Genomic DNA, 21,314 nt, shown 5'->3' on the forward strand with positions numbered 1-21,314 from the left:
GGCCCCTGACGCTGTAGGCCCCTGACGCTGTAGGCCCCTAACGCTGTGGGCCCCTAACGCTGTGGGCCCCTAACGCTGTAGGCCCCTAACGCTGTAGGCCCCTAACGCTGTGGGCCCCTGACGCTGTAGGCCCCTAACGCTGTGGGCCCCTGACGCTGTAGGCCCCTGACGCTGTAGGCCCCTGACACTGTGGGCCCCTGACGCTGTAGGCCCCTGACACTGTGGGCCCCTGACGCTGTGGGCCCCTAACGCTGTGGGCCCCTGACACTGTAGGCCCCTAACGCTGTGGGCCCCTGACGCTGTAGGCCCCTAACGCTGTGAGCCCCTGACGCTGTAGGCCCCTGACACTGTGGGCCCCTGACGCTGTAGGCCCCTGACACTGTGGGCCCCTGACGCTGTGGGCCCCTAACGCTGTGGGCCCCTGACACTGTGGGCCCCTGACGCTGTGGGCCCCTAACGCTGTGGGCCCCTGATGCTGTAGGCCCCTAACTCTGTAGGCCCCTAACTCTGTAGGCCCCTAACGCTGTGGGCCCTTAACGCTGTGGGCCCCTGATGCTGTAGGCCCCTAACTCTGTAGGCCCCTAACGCTGTGGGCCCCTGACGCTGTGCGCCCCTAACTCTGTAGGCCCCTAACGCTGTGGGCCCCTGACGCTGTGGGCCCCTAACGCTGTAGGCCCTTAACGCTGTGGGCCCCTGACGCTGTGGGCCCCTAACTCTGTAGGCCCCTAACGCTGTGGGCCCCTAGCGCTGTAGGCCCTTAACGCTGTGGGCCCCTGACGCTGTAGGCCCCTAACGCTGTGGGCCCCTGACGCTGTAGGCCCTTGACGCTGTGAGCCCCTGACGCTGTAGGCCCCTGATGCTGTAGGCCCTTGACGCTGTGAGCCCCTGACGCTGTGGGCCCCTGACGCTGTAGGCCCTTGACGCTGTGAGCCCCTAACTCTGTAGGCCCCTAACGCTGTGGGCCCTTAACGCTGTGGGCCCCTGATGCTGTAGGCCCCTAACTCTGTAGGCCCCTAACGCTGTGGGCCCCTGACGCTGTGGGCCCCTAACTCTGTAGGCCCCTAACGCTGTGGGCCCCTGACGCTGTGGGCCCCTAACGCTGTAGGCCCTTAACGCTGTGGGCCCCTGACGCTGTGGGCCCCTAACTCTGTAGGCCCCTAACGCTGTGGGCCCCTAGCGCTGTAGGCCCTTAACGCTGTGGGCCCCTGACGCTGTAGGCCCCTAACGCTGTAGGCCCCTGACGCTGTAGGCCCTTGACGCTGTAGGCCCCTAACGCTGTAGGCCCCTAACGCTGTGGGCCCCTGACGCTGTAGGCCCCTGATGCTGTAGGCCCTTGACGCTGTGAGCCCCTGACGCTGTGGGCCCCTGACGCTGTGGGCCCCTAACTCTGTAGGCCCCTAACGCTGTGGGCCCTTAACGCTGTGGGCCCCTGATGCTGTGGGCCCCTAACTCTGTAGGCCCTTGACGCTGTGGGCCCCTGACGCTGTGGGCCCCTGATGCTGTAGGCCCCTTAACGCTGTGGGCCCCTGATGCTGTAGGCCCTTGACGCTGTGAGCCCCTGACGCTGTGGGCCCCTGACGCTGTAGGCCCCTAACGCTGTAGGCCCTTAACGCTGTGGGCCCCTGATGCTGTGGGCCCCTGATGCTGTAGGCCCCTTAACGCTGTGGGCCCCTGATGCTGTAGGCCCTTGACGCTGTGAGCCCCTGACGCTGTGGGCCCCTAACTCTGTAGGCCCTTGACGCTGTGGGCCCCTGACGCTGTAGGCCCCTGATGCTGTAGGCCCCTTAACGCTGTGGGCCCCTGATGCTGTAGGCCCTTGACGCTGTGAGCCCCTGACGCTGTGGGCCCCTGACGCTGTAGGCCCCTAACGCTGTAGGCCCTTAACGCTGTGGGCCCCTGATGCTGTAGGCTAGGTTGTGGAAGAGCAGGTTCAGTGTGTTGCAGATGGTCTAGTTCAGGGATGACCAACGTTTTTGAAACAGAGCTACTTCATCTGTACTGTGTCATATGAAGAGCTACAAGTACTGACACACCTTAACGTAATATAAATGTTTTTAATGCTTTTGTCATTTTTAAACCTATATAAATACAAGTGTGATTAAACAGGAAGAGCAACTGAACAAAATAGCATTTTAAATCCAGCTTACTGGAGGGATGTGCTAGTTTTAGAACAGGCTTAAGGGAAACACATGTGGTCCTTGGGGGCCACCTGGCACCAGAGGGCCCATGTTAGTAACCCCTGTTGAATGTGATTAATAATTTTAGATCAGATGATTTATATTTCGTCCCGACACATATAATCCTAGCCGGTGTGATACTTTCCTTTTACTGTGACTGCATAAAAGGTCTGGCAAGTAGACCCTGATAACCCAAGACCTCTGCGTGCTGTAGTGGAATGGCTGGGAGCGGCTCCAGCGGCCAGGCTTCATTCTGAGCCTCTAACCGAGCAGAGGCTGGGGTCACGTGGTGCCTCTGGACCCTTATACCCGACAACATGTCAGGTTGCTGCTGGTTGCTAAGCTAGCTAGCTGGCTGGCTGCAGTGGGTTGACCACACGATGTGGCCGGCCGGCCGGGACGCTTTGCAACCCGCCTGCGCTGACCCGGCAGCGGCTGCGGGAAGATGACGGGACGCTGTGAAGACCTCCCCGCTGAACGACGTCAGGAAACGGTAATCGGGCCTTTTTCTGTCCACTTTGCCAGCTTGAGCCTGGCTCTCACAGAGGAGGAAGCTAATGAGCTAACGGTAAGTCTCCAGCCTGCAGCATCAGCACCAGGACTGCCGCTGCTCAGCCAGGCTCAGGTGAAGCATGCATGGCGGCCATGCAAGGCTGAGAAGAGAAGAGCTTCATTAAGCGGGTGGACCGAGTCCGCCGGAGGGAAGTTAGGATGTGTTGACTGCATGGAGGTGAGCAGGGCTTGGTTTACCTAAAAGAGGACACCGAGCCAGCCGGGAAGCACTTTGATCGCTATCATTTGGACATATTTAAAGCATTCATTCATGTTAAAGGGATATTTAAATACTCAACATCAGATAGGCTTTCACATATCTGCAATTACTAAAACGATGCAAATGCTAGAAATAGTGACTCTTAGTATATATAAGTAAATTAACCTTTATCAACAATAGCTCACTTTTCGGTTCATTCAGGATAAAAAATGTTCTAATCTTCTCTATGTAATAATAAAAATCAGTAGTAGCAGTCTCACCACCTTAACAAATAAAATAAGTGGGATCCAGACTTTAGTTTTTTCCTTCATCCTCCGTCTCTTTTTTTTCATTCCTGTAAATAATGAATAATGCCAGTTTTTTATGCTTAAATTTACGTTTTGCACATTTCCTGCTGCTCAGCTGCACACTTCTTTTTTAATCACCTAATAACTGCAGCAGGTTTTTTTTATGTTTGCCCATATTACACAATCTCTTTGTTTTGATATTTCCTGCACTTCCATTTGCATTTAAATTGCTGCTGGGACACCTGAGTTTGCCCACTCTGGGATAATAAAGGACATTTCTGTTCTATTCTTCTTATCAGTTTTTGGCTGCTCAACAAAAACGCATGAAAGTCTTTGAAATAAGTACTTTTGAAATTAGATTCCTCATCAGTGACTCAACAGACAGCTGGTTCCTCTTCCTGGTCCACTGGTTCTGCATCAGTGAGAAAACCCTCTCAACAGTTCCACTGTGAAGGAAGTGCGTAGACAAACAGTGTGGGCTGCAGTCAGTGATTATTTTAATGGGTATTCTATTAAATATTCTGACAAGTAATTGAATATTAAGATAAATAATATTGGGGCATTCTGCAGATATTTTATTGGACTACTTAAGTTAAAGTAGACAAGGGAGGGACCGGACCGGACCACCCTGCTGCTGCAGTGGATGTTTCCTGTCCAGGTGTTGCAGCATCAAGGACATACTGTCATGGATAGTTAACTTGGTCTCCTTTTCTGTTGGATTCAAAGTGAATTAAACAGACCATTTAACACATTTTAGAAATTGAGGTACTTGAATCAATCGAGTAACCTTCAGCCCTGAAACTGTGCAGTCTTCAGTGATTCTGTGTAACATGTTCTGTTTTTGGCCTTCTCATATTTGATCCACTACTGGTGCATCCTAACCCTTTTCCTAGTGTAAAAGCAAACCCCGTCAACTCGCACAGGCTTTTTATTTTTTCTGATGGTCACACTACCGTAATGTGTGACCGTCTATATTTCCATGATAGTCATGTACTGCATGACTATACCGCAGATACTGCAGATCGTCACTAGGAGGCGAGGAGCAACCAAGGAACTGGGATAGTGTGGTGTGTAAACGGTCGTCTCGGCTTGGTTAACTGATCCAAGCTCAGACTGGTCTTGGCTCGGCTCGGTTTAACTAGGGTAGTGTAAACGGGCCTATATAGGCCATCATTCAGTGCATAGCAGCTCATATAATGTGAACATATGTATTGCTTTCCTATGAAACATGTTATTGATAAACAAAATAAAACCAGCACACCCAACCAGGAAACGATAAAAATCAAGCAGTGATATAAACTACTTGTTATTAACAGGGCTCGATCATGACCGTGAGAAACACTGAGGGGCGTAGCACCAAATTCTGGGCCCTGCACACTCTCAATATCAGTGGGCCTCTAACCTTGCCAGTGCACGAGGCACATGTGCAAAAAAAGGTATTTATTCAAAATAGAAAAGTATAAAACAGGTTTTAAGATACAATCAGATTATTGTATTGATTCGTGGTTATTTCATTCACCAGCTGAATTGATGCTTTTGGCCTACCTTGCCTTGAGCATCTGGCGCATAACGCTCTAAATCTTTAAGAATAGCGATTTGGTTTTATCTTCTTAACGTGCAAGTAACTCTACTTTTCAAAGCAAGCTCACTTTGTATTTCTTGATCCTTTTCAGTGCAAGACAAACTGCTGAAAATAATGAGACATATGGCCAAGCATTTCCTTATTATGTTGATTTCAAATGGGGTTCACCCTACTTACAGCTGCAAGCAGCCTAGTTGGTAACTAGCTAAGCTAAAGACTTCATGTGAGCCTACAAACATCAGCAGCATCTGTCTGGAGTGGACTACCTTAACTTCAATTGGATTTTGCATAACAAGCAAAGAAAGCAGTCAACAGCTGCCTCTCCTCTTTCTACCTGCTTTCTTTTTCTTTCCTCTCATTCTTCTGTTCATGCTCCGATTTATTTGTTTTGGGCAGCATGATTTTGAGCCCCAACGTCAGTGAATCTGGGCTCACTGACTGCTGTCGGGTGGACTAAACCATTTTGTGGCCCCAGGAAGCGGCCCTCAGAATGTCCAATTTGTTGGGTGGACTGTGTCATAAACTTAATTTTTTCAGTTAATGTTATCAATGTATTTGAAATAAATTATGACACAAATGAATTGGAGCACCCAATTCATTTGAAATAAAAACATCACAAAACAAAAAAAACTCAAACAAAACCAGGATTTTCATGGGCCCCTCTCCTGCCCTGGGTAGTCCGGGGTGCTGGTGCCTTTCTCCAGCTGTCAGTGGGTGAGAGGCGTTGTTCACCCTGGACAGGTCAGCAGATAAATGTGTTTTACAAAAATAAAGCAGACAGCTGGAATGGACTCAGAAAGGTGGAGTTTTGTTTGCAGCAGACAGTATTTCTGGAGATGAGCGACAATAAGAGCAAACAGTATTTCCATCAGAGATCTTGAAGCGACCACAGAGCCGTTTAGCCTGCTTGTTTACTAGACTTCCACGTCCAGTTGGTTAAAAATGAGTCGAAGCCGACTGGATCCGCTCTTGCTGCTGAATTTGCTCTCCTGATGCAGGAGACAAATGCTAAACTTCAGGAAAGTAGAGCCCAAATGAGCCACCACCAACCACCTCTAACTCCACACACATGCACGACCACGCTTTAAAAATTGAACACAATCTCACGCTGAACTTTCCATAGAATTTGAGAGCTCTGAGTATTAATTTGAATCTGTTCTCTGACATGGTGCATGGTTTGCTGGCACAGTAAGCATTGCAGAAATGAGTGTTCTTGTACAGCTAGATATTAAGCCGTAGTTTAGACATTAATCAAAGTTTTTAACAAAAACCTGGGGCCAAACATTTGACATCCTTATGCTCTCACTACTGGCATAACTTTTGGCATAACGTCGTCTTCTTTAGTCATGCTGTAAAAAACAACAGCGCCTCTAGAATAACAGCGGCTCTACTCTGCCCATGCGCTCTGTTGTCTGATCTGGGCCCCTCCAGACTCATTACCATAAATTAAACATGGTGGGAGTAACACCACCCCGTCGGGCATATTTCTTTATTAACACTCAGAGGAATGGCTCTCACATCCCACACTCATTAGAAGCGTGGCAGCAAACTCTCAGCTTTCACACCACCTCTTCTAAGTCCTCCCAGAGGACAGCAGGGTGTGGAAGACCAACAAATGTGAGCAGCTTCCTGGTTACACCTTCCTAATTAGCAGCTGACTAAAGACATTTAGTGCTGTGTTGGCTACGTTGTGTGTGTTCGGTCGGCTACATGTGCGTCACAGTTGTCCTGAAGAGCAGCTCCTCTCAGGCGCTGGTTATCAGTTGGTCCTGGTAAAGGATGCCAGGTGGTGTCAGAACGCTGCTGGAGCGTCTCCTGAAAGGATCAGATGGGCTTCTCTCTCACTCTACTGTTGGAAACACCTCAGCCAGTCTTATATCAGCCTTCGGTGCTGTATCAGCTTGTTTGTAAGGAGAAGTGTGGATTACATCTCGACAAAAAGGAAAAAAAAAAACAGAGGCTCTAATTTACGGGGTCTATTATTTATAGCATAACTCTGGTGAGTGGCAGCAGAACAGGTGAACCAGAGAGTTCACAGTTAGAAACGGTGCACCAATTCATGAAGAGAACCGCTGCAGAATCAAAGAGCCATTTAGATATTTAAACATAAATACACAAGTTAGACATTTTTTACACAAGCCTAAATTTCTTTGTGTTAAGATCTGATTACAGATACAGATGAGTTATGACTGGATTTTTCTTCCTCTCATCTGATTGGTCAATTTCATGCCCGTCACAAATGTAACAATCCAATCAGAAAGCGGTTGGCATGTTGAGGTTGAATGCTAACTGAGCTGCAGGTCCTGGAAGAATTGCACATGTTAAAGATGGAGGACGGCGGCAGAACGTCTGCTGCTCAAGTAGGCAGAACCTTTTCATTTAGTGAAACAGAAAAACAAAATGATATATTTTTTGAAAATCAAGTTGTCATCCAGGGCGCCGTCCTCCATCTTTAGCATGCACTCTTCATGAGGCTGGTGGTCCAGAGAACAGCTGCTGTGAGACGTTGGTTCTGCTGCACAAAGGTAGACGGTGTAGGGATTAGGTGAAGGCAGCTGGCTGCACTGCAGGTTATTTAAGGGTATGAGAGTAAAGGGCCGAAAAACAACTAAATTTATTTTCTGTCGGATCAAATCCCAATAAAATACGCTGAGGTTGATGTTTGGTTAATGCAATGTTCCAGCGGCATGAATGCACTGTACATCTACCCAAACACTAGGGTGTTTGACTAAGCCTCCTCAGTGACAGCACCAAAGGGGAAATGCTTGCATATCAAAACGTTTGCCATTTGCAACAGTCCAGCTCAATGCTTAATGGACAGGAGCTGATTTTGACTCGTGCAGCACTGCTGCGCCCTCACCGCAGAGCAACGTGGGAAATATTCGTTCCCTGAAGTCGAGCTGACTGATAAACATTTAGCTGAACCGCCTTTCATAGCGCAGTTCCTACATTTGCTGAGTGAGTCAAAGCGTCGTGCTGTGTAGCGGCGCCGCACAGCACGACGCTTTGACTCTGCTCGCCTGAATAATTGATACAAGTGCCATCAGCCTTGTAAAGTAGGATCAGTTCACATCATCACTCTGTGGCTGCAAATCAGTGATGGGAGGTGTAACCTAGAGTGATCTCTTAGTTTGAGCGTTCAGCCCTTGATGTCAGCCGGGCTGTAGCTCGCAGCACAGCAGACCGACTTTAATGTGAACCAAGGTAGAGGCAGGAGGACGGTGCATTTCATAGAAACAGGAGTGGTACTTAAGGTGCTGATGGCCCCAGGCGACACCCACCTGCTCCCAGTGGTGCTGTGCTCAGACTGACACACCAGCTGCTTGCAGTTCACTTTCTTTCCTTTCTCCCCCGAGGTATCCTGCCAGGCAACGCTGCTTACAACGCTCACAGCTCCTCACTGCTCCTCACAGCTCCTCACTGCTCCTATGTGAGCACATGCTGGTGCTGTTAACGTAATGGGCACAACCAAAGCTCCCGCCTCAATGCTGTTTGGTATTTTTCCACCTGCTGACACCACGTTTGCTCTCACCTTTCAGCCCCGGCCATGGCGGCTGGTGTCAGCATACTGACTGACCTGCCTCACTCCAGCAGGGGTTCCCGTAGAGACGAGATCGGAGCAGAGATGGAGACAGGTACGAAGCCTTGCAGGTTTGCTGTCACTTAGAGGAAGGGTCTCTTTCTAACTCACATATCTGATATATATGGTTCACTTCTTTAAATTGTACAGCTTGTTGAAGGTTATATTTGAGAAAGGTTTTACTAAAAATTTGATGATGAGTGTGTGCTGCTCCAGATGTTCTGCCTTTTACAAAAAGAGAAAGGGCTTCTCGCTTCTGTATAGTTACCAGCTACCTCAGATCTGTGGTTGGCAGATTTATCTGCCATTGATGGCTGTCTGAATGGTTGTCATGGTGACTGCTTCAAATACTGTACATGACCTGACCAGCCACGGGTTATTCACTCTGTGCACAGAGCCGCTTAGCCCGACAGCCTTTGTTAATTGAGAGAACCAGCAGTGCCTGAAGTGGTAGACGTTTCAGGAATGAGACAGCGTTCCTTACATGATTAAAATGTTCATGGTTTAGGAGCAGGACATCTTGCTAAAGGTCCTGATGCGGATGGCTGCTTTCAGCATCGTCCAGTTTCAGTTCGCAGATGGAACCTTGTCAGAGAAATAACCTGTCGTCTGCAGTTAGAAATCTGATGCTATCTGTTTACACTGTGGAAAACTTTCTTCCCCCAGCCAGTGCAAGAGTGCCCACAGCAAAGTATACCAAGATGGGGGAAACACTGAGACACGTCATTCCTGGTCACATGCAGTGCTCCATGGCCTGTGGAGGGAAAGCCTGTAAATATGAGAACCCGTCTCGCTGGAGTGATGAGGAGCAAGCTATTAAAGGCCTCTATTCATCCTGGTATGTGGGCAGCTGACAGACGTGTTTGCTCCCAACTGTTGATAGTCCAGTCCTTTCTCTTTAACATAATCATGTTACTTTGAATCACCGGGTTGGGGTCAGTTTTGTTGAGTCATGTTTTAGTTTTTAAATTAACAATTTTAAAGATGATTGTTTCGTTTCCTCTTTACAGGATTACTGATCACTTGCTAGCTATGGCGAGGCCTTCCTCTGACATCATAGAAAAATATAATATAATCCAACAGTTTCAAAGGTACAGTATTATCTGGAGCCCGCTTTTTAATCTTAGGTAATTTTATTCTTTAGCCTGTAGATTTCCATGATGCGTCCTAAAAAGTAATTTCTTTGTTTTCAGATAGCTCTGTCACATGTGTGGACTGCTTTTATCCCATTGACCTGTTTTATGCTGCTCTCAGGTGTTGTTTGAAGACTGTGATTAACCTGCAGAGACCCGGAGAGCACGCCAGCTGTGGCTACCCCCTGGAGCAGGAGAGCGGTTTCACTTATCGACCTGAAACATTCATGGAGGCAGGCAGTGAGTTCCATGTCAAACATCACAAACGCATTGTACTCGTGAAATTTACAGGTTGTGATATCAGTAAAAATTGTGTTAGTGTCCACTATCCACTATGTTCAGACATGTTTACTGTTGAAGCTGGATGCTCGGTGACGGTACTGATCCTTTAACGTTTCATACCTTTGTAGTTTTTTTTCATTTCATACCTGGCTTTATTGGGTCCGCCTCACAATGTTTTGTACCAACAATGTGTTAGTTTTTACATTTTAGATTAACGTTTCCTGTCTGAACATAATTCAGAACATTATTCTGAATAGTTGGTTGTCAGGACAAAGTCTATTGTAGGGAGATTATGTTATTTGATTGCAGGACGTCGCTTAGTTATTTTGGTTTAACCAGGGATCATAATCTAAAGTAAATAAAGTCATTTTGTAAGAGTAAGCTGTCCCAAACAGGAATCAGAACCAAAATAAATAATAAAATGTAATTTAAAATCTTCAGATAATCCTCAAAAAATACATTTAATCAATCACTTAATCTGGATGGCATTAACTTGGCCTCTGGTAATAAAGTAAAAAACCTTGGCGTTATTTTCAACCAAGACATGTCATTTAAATCCCATAATAAACAGGTTTCCAGAGTTTCCTTTTTTCACCTCAGGAATATCACTATAATTTGAAATATTCTGTCCAGGGGTGACGCTGAAAAACTAGTTCATGCATTTGTTACTTCAAGGCTGGACTATTGTAATTCTTTACTATCAGGAAGTCCACAAAATGCAGTTCAAAGCCTTCAGCTGATCCAAAATGCTGCAGCAAGAGTTCTGATGAAAATCAACCAGAGGTATAATATTTCTCCAATTTTAGCTTCCCTTCATTGGCTTCCTGTTAAATCAAGTATAGAATTTAAAATTCTTCTTCTAACGTATAAAGCCCTTAATAATCAAGCTCCATCATATATCAGAGCTCTGATTACCCCGTATGTTCCTAACAGAGCACTTCGCTCTCAGACTGCAGGTCTGCTGGTGGTTCCTAGAGTCTCTAAAAGTAGAATGGGAGGCAGATCCTTTAGCTATCAGGCTCCTCTCCTGTGGAACCAACTCCCAGTTTTGGTCCGTGAGGCAGACACCCCGTCTACTTTTAAGACTAATCTTAAAACTTTCCTTTGTGACAAAGCTTCTAGTCAGAGTGGCTCATGTTACCCTGAGCTATCTCTATAGTTATGCTGCTATAGGCTTAGGCTGCTGGAGGACATCAGGGTCTATTTCTCTCTCTCTGCTGAGTTCTCCTACTATTCTCCAATTTGCATTGCTTGTTGTTATTTCAGCTTTTAACTTTTTGTTCTGTAATTTTTGTCTCCATAGAAGGTACACCTGGTCTGGGGTTCTGTTAACTGTGACATCATCTAGGGGAGGCAGATAATTTGCCATTACCATAAAACAGAAAGAACCAATGTGTGCTTCTGTGCTTTCTGTGTCTCTGCTCTGTCTTCTGTAACCCCCAGTCGGTCGTTCACACTGAGCCTGGTTCTGGTTCTGCTGGAGGTTTTTCCTTCCCGTTAATGGGGAGTGTTCCTTTCCACTGTTGCTTCATGCTTGCTCAGTATGAGGGATTGCTGCAAAGCCATGTACAATGCAGATGACTCTCTCTGTGGCTCTACGCTTCCCCAGGAGTGAATGCTGCTTGTCAACATTTGATGCAATCTACTGGGTTTCCTTAGATAGGAAACTTTTTGACCAATCTGTCTGATTTGATTGAGTTTGTAAAGTGCCTTCTGATGACATGTGTTGTTAATTGGTGCTATATAAATAAAATGTAATTGAATAGTATAAAATATAATACAATGTTTTAACTTTCATGACTATCTTTGGAGGGCTGCACAGTGGCGCAGTGGGTAGCGTTGGTGCCTTGCAGCAAGAAGGTTCTGGGTTCAAATCCAACCCTGGGTCTTTCTGCATGGAGTTTGGATGTTCTCCCTGTGCATGCGTGGGTTCTCTCCGGGTACTCCGGCTTCCTCCCACAGACCAAAAACATGACTGTTAGGTTAATTGGCTTCTCCAAATTGTCCTTAGGTGTGAATGGTTGTTTGTCCTGTTTGTCTCTCTGTGTTGCCCTGCGACAGACTGGCGACCTGTCCAGGTGAACCCCGCCTCTCACCCAGTGAACGCTGGAGATAGGAACCAGCAACCCCCACACCCCATGAGGGATTAAGCGGTTCGGAAAATGGATGGATGGACTATCTTTGGAATTGATCCCTACATTTTACAAAGACAAATAAAGTGATACACAATAATCGTGAAGTACATGGATTTGAAATAGTTTAATTATGGATGTAAAATGGAAATAAGGGCAAAATTTATATGGGTGTGAAAAGGTAGGCTGTATTAGTGAAGGGGCAAACTGACCCAGAGCCTTTCACAGTTGGCTTGTGCTCTGAAATGAAAAGAATTAGTCATGTAGCCACAGCAGCTTACAACAGTAGAGATGAAAAAAGGTACAAAAAAGAGACTTCCTTAGAAAAAAGCTAGTTTGATTACAACGGTAGAGTAATACTTGAAATTATCATCACCTTTTATTATTTGGCATTGCAATTTTTGTACATTCCAATGAAATTTTTCCTCTGCATTTAACCCATCCCTTAGGGAACAGTGGGCTGCCACAGCGCTATAGACGGGAGTATTTAGAGGCCAAAGGTGTTGCTCGGGCACTCAGAGTGGCAGTCTGTGTGATTTGAACCAGGGAACTTGCAGCCTTCCCAGGATGCAAGCACACTGCTCTAACCCCACTGGTGTAGCGATCACCGAGTCATCTAAATATCAAGATGTGTTATATTGTAATATCAAGTTCATATAAGTTCATGTATTACCTGAAGCCATGACAATATCATTAGTGACCTTTACCAGAGCTGTTTCAGTGCTATGATGAGCTCTGAAGCCTGACTGAAGCTCTTCAAATAGTTCATTATTTTGTAAATGTTCAGCTGGAGTGGAGGTAGAGAGGCAGTGCTTGTCATACATCTTGTTTTGGTCTACAGACTGCTCAAGCACCACCAAGAGGTGAAATATCGCTCATTGCTCCTTTGAATAAATGGCACTGAATTAAATTTGGGAGCCCAGCTCCCTAGTATCACTATTAACAAAATTATCAATTTGTGAGGGGGACATTGGGTTTCTACCATCTGCTGTGTCATTTTGGATACTGAGCAGATTAGCAATGCAACAGATTCTTTAAAAGTTGTTACAGCATTGTTGGATAAAGATTGAATGTAATGAAATTTTGTCCTAGGGTCAGAATATTTGGTTGTTAAATAACGGCCAGACAGGAAAGGTTTGTGAGAAAAAAACTGTTTTGCTCACACCCAATGTCATATATTAGCACAAGGTCCAGAGCATGAAGAAAGGAGAGAGTAGGTCTGTGAATATTTTGAGCAAAGCCAGTGGAATCTAAGATGTCATGAAAGGCTACATTTATGCTTTTAGACTATCAGTTTCAACACAAATGTTAAAATCCCCCACTATAATGACCTTATCTGTATTTTGCGGTTCAGCTAGGGACACAAGGCACAATTTATTTTGTTTGGATTCACAGTCAGTGAAAGTTTGTCTGACCATTTAGCTGGCAGGGAGTCGGCACAAAAATCTCTTAGTTTGAGATGTGCTGAAGAGTGAAGTCTGCCAGCGTGTAGAGCACCTGAGAAAAAATATCACTTAAAGTAAGCTCTCCCGGGCTCCGTAGTTTTGTATGGTGCTGGTAATTCAAATTCAACTAATTTTATGCAAATTTGTTCAAAACCTTGTTAAAACATGATGATAACATGTGAAAAATAATAAAAAAAACAAAGGTTGTTTTTGAAGAATTGATCATTCACTTCTTTTTTTTTGCTTTTTATTCAGTTTAAACCATGCACTCTGACTCTATTCTTTAAATAATCACCTGTCTTGAAAGCTTCCAAAATACATCAGGGAGACTCTATTTTTCTAAATTCTCCCCTCCGGGGCTCGGGCACCGGCATGAGTGCACCCTCCTACCTGATGGTGTGTGGCCTGCTACTGTAAAAAAGTTTGACTGCCCTGTCAGGGCATAGTAAGTTCCAACCCCAGTCTGGTCCATTGGATGGCCAGACAAGAAGAATGGTGTTGCCCCACATCTATACTCAAAGCTCGGACGCTGCTGCTTGGCCTTAGAAACCTGTTCCATGAAGCCTTCTGAGCACTGGTCTTGATCTGATCTGAAGGTCACATGACATTTGGAGATCTGGAGCGATTGACTCTGTAGAACGTTCTGCACAATGACAAAACTTCACAACTGGGCTTGTTGCACAGGTTTCATTCTATCACCAGTTTTAATACGTTAATGTCAGAATTCACTGAGCTCCTGAGAGCAACCTATTCTTTCACAAATATTGGTAGTGGTAGCCTTCATGACTATGTACTAGACTTTATACACCTCTGGACACAGAAGGGACTGGAACTTCTGAATTCAATAATTTTAGCAATAAATTGTTTAATGTTGCTGAAATATCCCAATAGAATAAGTATTCCGTGTGTAATTCCAGCCATCGGTTGCCATGAATTCTGAATATTGGGCATTAGTCATAGAGCAACCCTTATCAGTCCAGTATATGCACCGCACTGTTGGAGTAATGGCTTTTTTTTATAATGAAGGAGCACTGTAGGGTGGGAAAAAATATGGCACAAAACATGCAGTTATATTGAATCATTGTCGGTTAATCTCTTCCAGGGTGAAACATAATATGAACAAAAACCATTAACAATAAAAGGATCAATTTCTCAGCGTCTACATTGAAATTATTAAAACAAGAGAAGGTGTGAGATATATATGAAGTGTTAAAAATGACCAGACAAAAAAATGACCAAAAATGAAACGGGTCTGTTGTTTGACTTTCTTTCTTTCAGTCTATTACTACAACTTTGGATGGAAAGACTATGGTGTAGCATCTTTAACAACAATACTTGATATGGTGAAAGTCATGTCGTTTGCTGTTCAAGAAGGCAAAATGGCCGTCCACTGCCATGCTGGTCTTGGAAGAACAGGTTCGTAAGTCAGCCTTCTAAGAAATCTTGAGATCCTGAGTTTTTCTTTAAAAACTGTAATTTTCTGTTTGGATTTGCTGTCATTCAGGTGTGTTATTGGCGTGTTATTTGGTTTTCACCACCCGGATGAACGCCGATCAAGCCATCCTGTTTGTACGAGCCAAAAGACCCAACTCCATCCAGACTAGAGGTCAGCTGCTGTGTGTCAGGGAGTTTGCCCAGTTCCTTGTTCCTCTACGAAGTGTGTTTTCATGCGCAGAACCCAAAGCAAGTGCCGTCACCTTGTCGCAGTACCTTACTCGGCAGCGCCACCTACTGCATGGCTATGAGGCTCGGCAGATGAAGAATGTGCCAAAGATCGTCCAGCTGGTGTGCAGGCTGCTGCTGGACATTGCAGCCAACAGACAGGTGGTGATTGAGGAGGAGTGGCTGGAGATCCCTGACCTCACCGCTGAGGTGGAGAAGACCGTGTCCCAGCAGGCCCTTCAGCAGCTGGGGAAGGAAATGATCGGCAAAGGGATTCCTGTCTTACCTTGTTCATCACGCACGCTCAGCACACCAGCACAGCTGACCAGACCAACAGGTGACCAACCCCTCGCCAGCGATAATGAGCTGGACCCCTTGTGGAGACAACAGAATTTAGAAAGCCCCCAGAGATCTCTGGCTAACAACAGGAGTCTCAGCGACTCTCTGCTTGACAAGCATGGGCTGGGCCGGGACCACGTAGGAGGTCTTAGTAAACCAATCAGCTGCCTGATGAGGCATTGGTTGTCTCACAGCAACCTTACTACCTGTAACCAGTGCAGCTGTTGTTACCTCTGTACACAGGACAGAAACTCTGAAACAGAAGCAAAACCAGACCGGGCATTGTGTGCTTCGCATAAGAGGCATCACAGCTTAAGTTCCCATTTATCAGAGCTTGGAAAGAAATCCTTCTTTGATGCCACACCACCTTTCTTTCCACTCCAGAACAGCTTAGTAGCTAGTGTGGAGTGTGTGGATGGAGGAAGTGATCTAGGAGGCGCCCCTGACGCCCTGCACATCCGCCTTCAGTCTGAGCTCCCCCCAGAGAACAGACGTCTGATGGTGGCCAGAGCTCTGGCCATGGACCTGGCTGACAAGGACAAGGAGGTCTCCTCTAAGGTTTTAATGTGGCAGGTAAGAACTTTGTATATTGTACCCTCCTGCATGTGACTCACATGTATATGGCATGCTCAGACAAAAAGTTAATCACAAGTACTTCAAGATCTGATCTTCTTTGTTTGAGGACTCGTTTTTTTCCTGACAAACAGAAAGTTTTATAGTACAGAGTAAACACTGATTTCAAGGTGAACTGTCTGAGAAAAAAACCTAAAGCTGTCTTTTCAAAGTCAGTCCTTCCTCTGTTTTCAGTAAATTGATCCTCAGAACTTGTTATGGCTTGCAGACAGAGCTGAACTCCAGAGAGGGAACTTGGGAGAGGCTGTTTAATGAAAGAGACCCTCTGGTCCTCTCCAGCCTGATGTGGTCATGGCTGGAGCAGCTCAAGGATCCAGTCATCAGCCAAGAGGATGTCCAATTGCTCAGCGAGAAGAATGTAAACCCACAGGATGCTCTCAACTCTCTGGAGAAGGTAGCTGTGTAAAGATGCCTATCTGAAGCGCCAGTGCTACCAAAACATTTCAGACCACTTAAGGCTGGTTCACACGGCAGGATGTTTAGCCCAGTTTAGTCCCCTATCTTCCCCTTCCAACAGGCGCCGGCTGGGGTTGAACAATAATTCAATATCAATATAAATTGAGATATAACGTTATTCAATAAAGGTGATATGATATTTGCAATATTTCAATATACATTACATGTATATTACTGTAATCATAGATTACAGCAATATACATTACACATATATTGCTGTAATCTATAATTACAGCATTTGTCACTGACTGACGTTCTGGGTTTTATGTAATTTTATGTTTTATTTTTTAAAGCAAATATTTCTAAAATGTTATATTGGCAGAGTTTTATGAACATGGTAAAATAATTTACCATAAGTGTGTACAGGCATCTGTTGTGGGCATTCTTCAATATCGTCACTATATATCGTATCGACCAAAATTAAGAAATATATTGCGATAGAAGTTTTGGCCATATCCAGTCATAGCGCCGACTATCAGTGTGACTCTTAAGATAATCCTAAGAGATAATCCTGCCATGTGTGGTGTGTTAAGAGAGATCGGGTCCGCTTGGTGGAACGTTGGGACCGCTCCAACCTCAAACTGGGTATATCCAACATGTTGGATCTCCTAGCGTGTGTGGTGTTCCCAGAGAACAAATGAGCAGGGAGCCTGTTGAATGTGGCGTGTAGCCAATCAGGTGAGGGAAAGTCTGAAAAAAACAACTCTCCTCCATTTCATAGTGCAGCAAATGTAGATCCTCCCCCCCCCCCGGTCGTGCTGTCTCCACTCCTTTAACCAACGCCTTTCTTTTTGTTATGTTTTGTCTCTGTTAAAATGAGTTCAGAAAATATCGCCATTGTTCTTCCTCGTCGGCCATCTTTATTTACTCTGAACTCACGCTTTATCTTGAGAGGATTCACAAGATTTCCCGTCTGACATCTGAGTGAAATCTGTTGGTGTGCTGTGTTGTGCTTGCCGTGTGACTGGACATTGCCTGCTGTATGAGCAAACCTGTTCTAGCTGCCATTTTCAACAGACACCACCCTGACACCTCCCTGACACGGGTGGTGTCTCTCAGGCTTTGAAAATCGTCCGACTGTTTTAAAATCTTGCCGCGTGGACCAGCTTTTTGTTTAAACTTGCTCTAATCCTCAGTGTAGTGAACATTTTTTTTCTCCTCTCAACCTGTAACTTTTTCAGTCTATTTTGCCATTCTGTCAACAACACATTTGTGGGTTGAGACCTGCTGTAGGACCAACTTTAACTGAGTAAATGGAAACTAAGCATATCCTAGGATTCAATTAATGGTGGAACCTCATTTATTGACACAAAAAAGATTTGCTCTCCTTCAGTGTAGCTGGTCTCCATATTGCTGTAGATACTTTCTTAATTTACTGTTGTGACCCTCACTTATGGTGATGAAGTGTGGGTTATGACACAAACAACAGATCCCGGACACAAGCAGCCAAATTGGGCTTCCTCCAGAGGGTGGCTGGGCTCAGCCTTAGACATGGGGTGAGGCACTCTGCTATCTGAGGGGAACTCCTGAGTAGAGCCGCTGCTTCTCTGCCTTGAAAGAAGTCAGTTGGTGTGTTTTAGATATCTGATCAGGATGCCACCTGGGAGCCTCCCTTTGGAGGTTTTGTGGGTCTGTCCCAATAAGAGGAGACCCAGGAGAAGACACAGAACTTCCCTGGAGAGACTATATATCCCATCAGGTCTGGGAACGCCTTGGGGAATGAGGTGGAGGAGGTCGCTGTGGAAAGAGGGATGTCTGGGTTTCCCTCCTGGACCTGTTGACCCCACCACCTGATTTCAGAGAAAGGAAACACACTGGATGTAGATGCACGCTGGCCCTCTCTTATTTAGTACACCGCTTTATTTCACTGAGGTTTGTATTCATTTATTCACCCTACAGGCTACCCTGCCATAAACTTAACATCATCAACACATAATACCATCTGTCAAGCATGGTGGTGGAGGGGTGATGACTTGTGTTGGGTTTGCAGCCACAGGTCCTGGGAGCCTTGCTGCCAGCAAGTGTCCATGAACTCCTCTGCACAGCAAAGAAAAACACCTTGCAAGAGCTGTCACACCTCCTTGAATTCTTCCCATTTTGTCAGGTTAAAACCCCCAAACCTTTATGGTCTTTATGTGGGAGACTAACACTCCCCTTTCTTTTGCTTACAAATAAAACTTAATCCAAAAACTAGCATGTATTAGGATTCAGCCTCACAAACAGTGTCTATGAAAACAGGCCCAACGAGCAACCCACCACACAGCGAGACAAAGCCTGGTTCTATACATTATAAATGGAATTATTTATCACCACAACTTTTCCTGTTTGTAAAATTGTTGCCAACCAGCTTGCTGTGAGAATGTTTACGGTCTTCCAAGTGAGTAAGTAAGGTGGAATATGCTGTTATTTAATTTGATTATATCATCCCTCTTCCAGGGTCACAGGTTCACTCTGCTGTGTGTCCTCAACTGTGCCGCTCATCTCCTGCCTGTGCCAGAAGATGTGCTGATGTGTTTTCTTAACCAAACAATCAAAGTGTTTACAAAGGTACGTGCTGACACTTTGTGTGTACCCAAGCGTTGAAAATGTGAACTCTAAGGTCTTTGTTTTGCTCACAGACCGATCCAGCCTCCGACAGGAATGAGTCTCTGTGCATAACACTGAAAGCAATCCTGACTCCCATTCTTTATGAGCTGCATGACAAAGCTGGGGAGATGACCGAAGACTCCTGATCAACCTCAACGCTGCTTCATCTGACCGGATTTCTAACAGGGTTCACTCTCCTTCGGGGCATTAATACACCCAAAGCCAGGGGATATCCTTGCAGCAGATACTTGGAGATCTGCCAGTCTACATATTTTGGAGCTTTTTCACTGAGGACTTTTCAGTATGTGTTAGAATTCTCTTATTAGATACTAACTGCTGCCATTGTTGATGTTAATGTGCCACTGTGTTCAGCTTGAAACATTTGTCTTTTACTTATTTTACTCTGATGTTTATGAGGGATGACATGCTTGAAATCATTTATCTGGCAGGAAGATGACTAAGGAAAGCTTTTTTTCTGTCTACGAGTAATATTTAAATCCAAAGATGTTTTACACTGTACAGATGTTACAGTGTGTCTTATTTATTCAAACCTTTTCATTACAAGTACAGCTAGTTTAATGCCTAGGTTTTAGCTAATCTTAGGGTTACTTTACTTAGAATCCCAAGCCAGATGCAAAACTTTGACAATGTTTTGGCAGTTCATGTGACACTGGCCAATGTGCTTCTGTTGATCTGTGCAACTAGATGTCCTTAATATTATTTACAACATAAAACCTCTCCTAATGTTCTGTTGCGCTGTTCCAATTTGTGCTGCACTGCCTCTCAGCGGGACCCTTTACCATCGACGTGTGTGTGTGTGTGTGTGTGTGTGTGTGTGCGTGTGTGTGTGTGTGCTCCTATTTGGGCATCAGAGTGAGGACCATTGTTTTGATTTGACCATCAAAGTGAGGACCGTTTGTACCAAAGCGAGGACATTTTGCTGGTCCTCACTTTGTTTTTTTCTAAGGGTAAGGTTTAGCACTACGATATGAATTGAGTTTAGGCTAAGGTTAGGTATTCACTGGTAATGGTTAGATTTAGGGTTATTGACTTTTTTGGTCCTAACCTTTTTTCTGGGCTATGGGACTAAGGTGTCAGTTAGGGTCAGGGTAAGGTATATACTAGTAAAGGGCCAGGGTAAGGCCATAGAAAGAGTTGAAAATGAATGGAAGTCAATGGCAGTCTAGGCATGGTCCTCACTTGATATTTTAAACAAGGATGTGTGTGTGTGTGGGGTGGCGCTAACATACCAGTCACAATACTGTCTCTCACCTAATGTGTCTCATGTATAGACCTAATGTTACTTTGACCCTCTAACAGGCTGAATGTGGAACAGTGATGAAAGATCTGAGGTTTCACTGTGAGGATTTTACAATCAGCACTAATTTTGTATGTTGTCTAAAGGTTTGCTTCACGCAGAAATAAATGCCTCTGACTTGCAAGTTGTGTGGACTGATAATGCCTTAGCATTAGTTAGGTTTCTTAGGGCTATGTTCACACTGCAGGGAAATGCGACCCAGATTAGATTTTCTTGCCCATATGCATCCCATATATGTCTTTTTCACGGCAGTGTGCACGGCCCAATTCCCATCTTTTCATCCCCAAAAAATCCGTTTTGTGTAAATTCCATATGTGGTACTAATTCAGATACATATCGGAGTTTTTTCAAAGCGCCCGCAGTCTGAACGGTCATGACGAATTTTATCCATCTTTCACGTCACTCTCTTGGCTCCATTTACACAGCGACACACAGTAGTAGCAGTTAGCGCTCCATGAAAGACCGTTGTTAATAGCTGTGCTGCTTTATTCTTACCTTACTTCGCCTTGCTAAGATGTGATCTTAACATTGTCAGCTACAAACAGCTGGAGATATGCCATCCAGTATCCATGTTTTTTTTAAACAAAACTTTATTGAACACCTCTAGAAACCATTAGGTTCACCTTTGCTTCCCTAAACAGTGCGCTGCTCTGTGAACATGGGTCGGTTTGCGGTCTTGAACCATTCAGACAACATGTCACATTTATTAGTAGTATGAACGGCCACCTCAAAATAAACCGATTTCAGCAGAAAATCTGAATTTAACATCAAGACTTGCAGTGCAAACATAATGTTAGTCAGCCAAAAAGAGGTAAGTAAACAATGTGAGATGTTACACTTTCTATTATCTCTACCCACCAGACCCGGCTGCAGAAACAAATTACAGGAGGGGCATTTCATTTTTGTCAGGTGGGGGCACACTTTTTTCAA

At 45.2% G+C, this 21,314-nt stretch overlaps 1 protein-coding gene across 5 annotated transcripts; it reads left to right on the top strand.

The window, feature by feature from the left end:
- Positions 1–2,454: 2,454 nt before the first annotated feature.
- On the top strand, positions 2,455–20,508 carry ptpdc1a (protein tyrosine phosphatase domain containing 1a). Of its 5 annotated transcripts, XM_021312019.2 has the most exons (11): positions 2,455–2,670; positions 8,358–8,453; positions 9,065–9,236; positions 9,409–9,489; positions 9,653–9,771; positions 14,669–14,806; positions 14,895–14,996; positions 15,066–15,964; positions 16,233–16,418; positions 18,917–19,027; positions 19,099–20,508. In XM_021312019.2, exons 2-11 carry the CDS (start codon positions 8,366–8,368, stop codon positions 19,210–19,212), a joined length of 2,010 nt encoding a protein of 669 aa, XP_021167694.2. In that variant the 5' UTR covers positions 2,455–2,670; positions 8,358–8,365; the 3' UTR covers positions 19,213–20,508. The 5 variants fall into 5 exon arrangements, with proteins under 5 accessions (XP_021167694.2, XP_012710480.2, XP_021167693.2 ...); XM_012855026.3 differs by having other exon boundaries at positions 14,895–15,964; XM_021312018.2 differs by having other exon boundaries at positions 2,665–2,745; positions 14,895–15,964.
- Positions 20,509–21,314: the final 806 nt, after the last annotated feature.

Source organism: Fundulus heteroclitus, chromosome 20, assembly GCF_011125445.2.
Source record: "Fundulus heteroclitus isolate FHET01 chromosome 20, MU-UCD_Fhet_4.1, whole genome shotgun sequence".
Classification (NCBI taxonomy): Eukaryota; Metazoa; Chordata; class Actinopteri; order Cyprinodontiformes; family Fundulidae; genus Fundulus; species Fundulus heteroclitus.

Excerpts from the sequence above, each read along its gene's own strand:
- ptpdc1a (XM_012855026.3), top strand. The coding sequence starts at position 8,366 with ATGGCGGCTGGTGTCAGCATACTGACTGACCTGCCTCACTCCAGCAGG. Across the intron at positions 8,454-9,064 it reads CGGAGCAGAGATGGAGACAG|CCAGTGCAAGAGTGCCCACA; the intron begins GTACGAAGCCTT and ends TTCTTCCCCCAG. Across the intron at positions 19,028-19,098 it reads CAATCAAAGTGTTTACAAAG|ACCGATCCAGCCTCCGACAG; the intron begins GTACGTGCTGAC and ends TTTTGCTCACAG.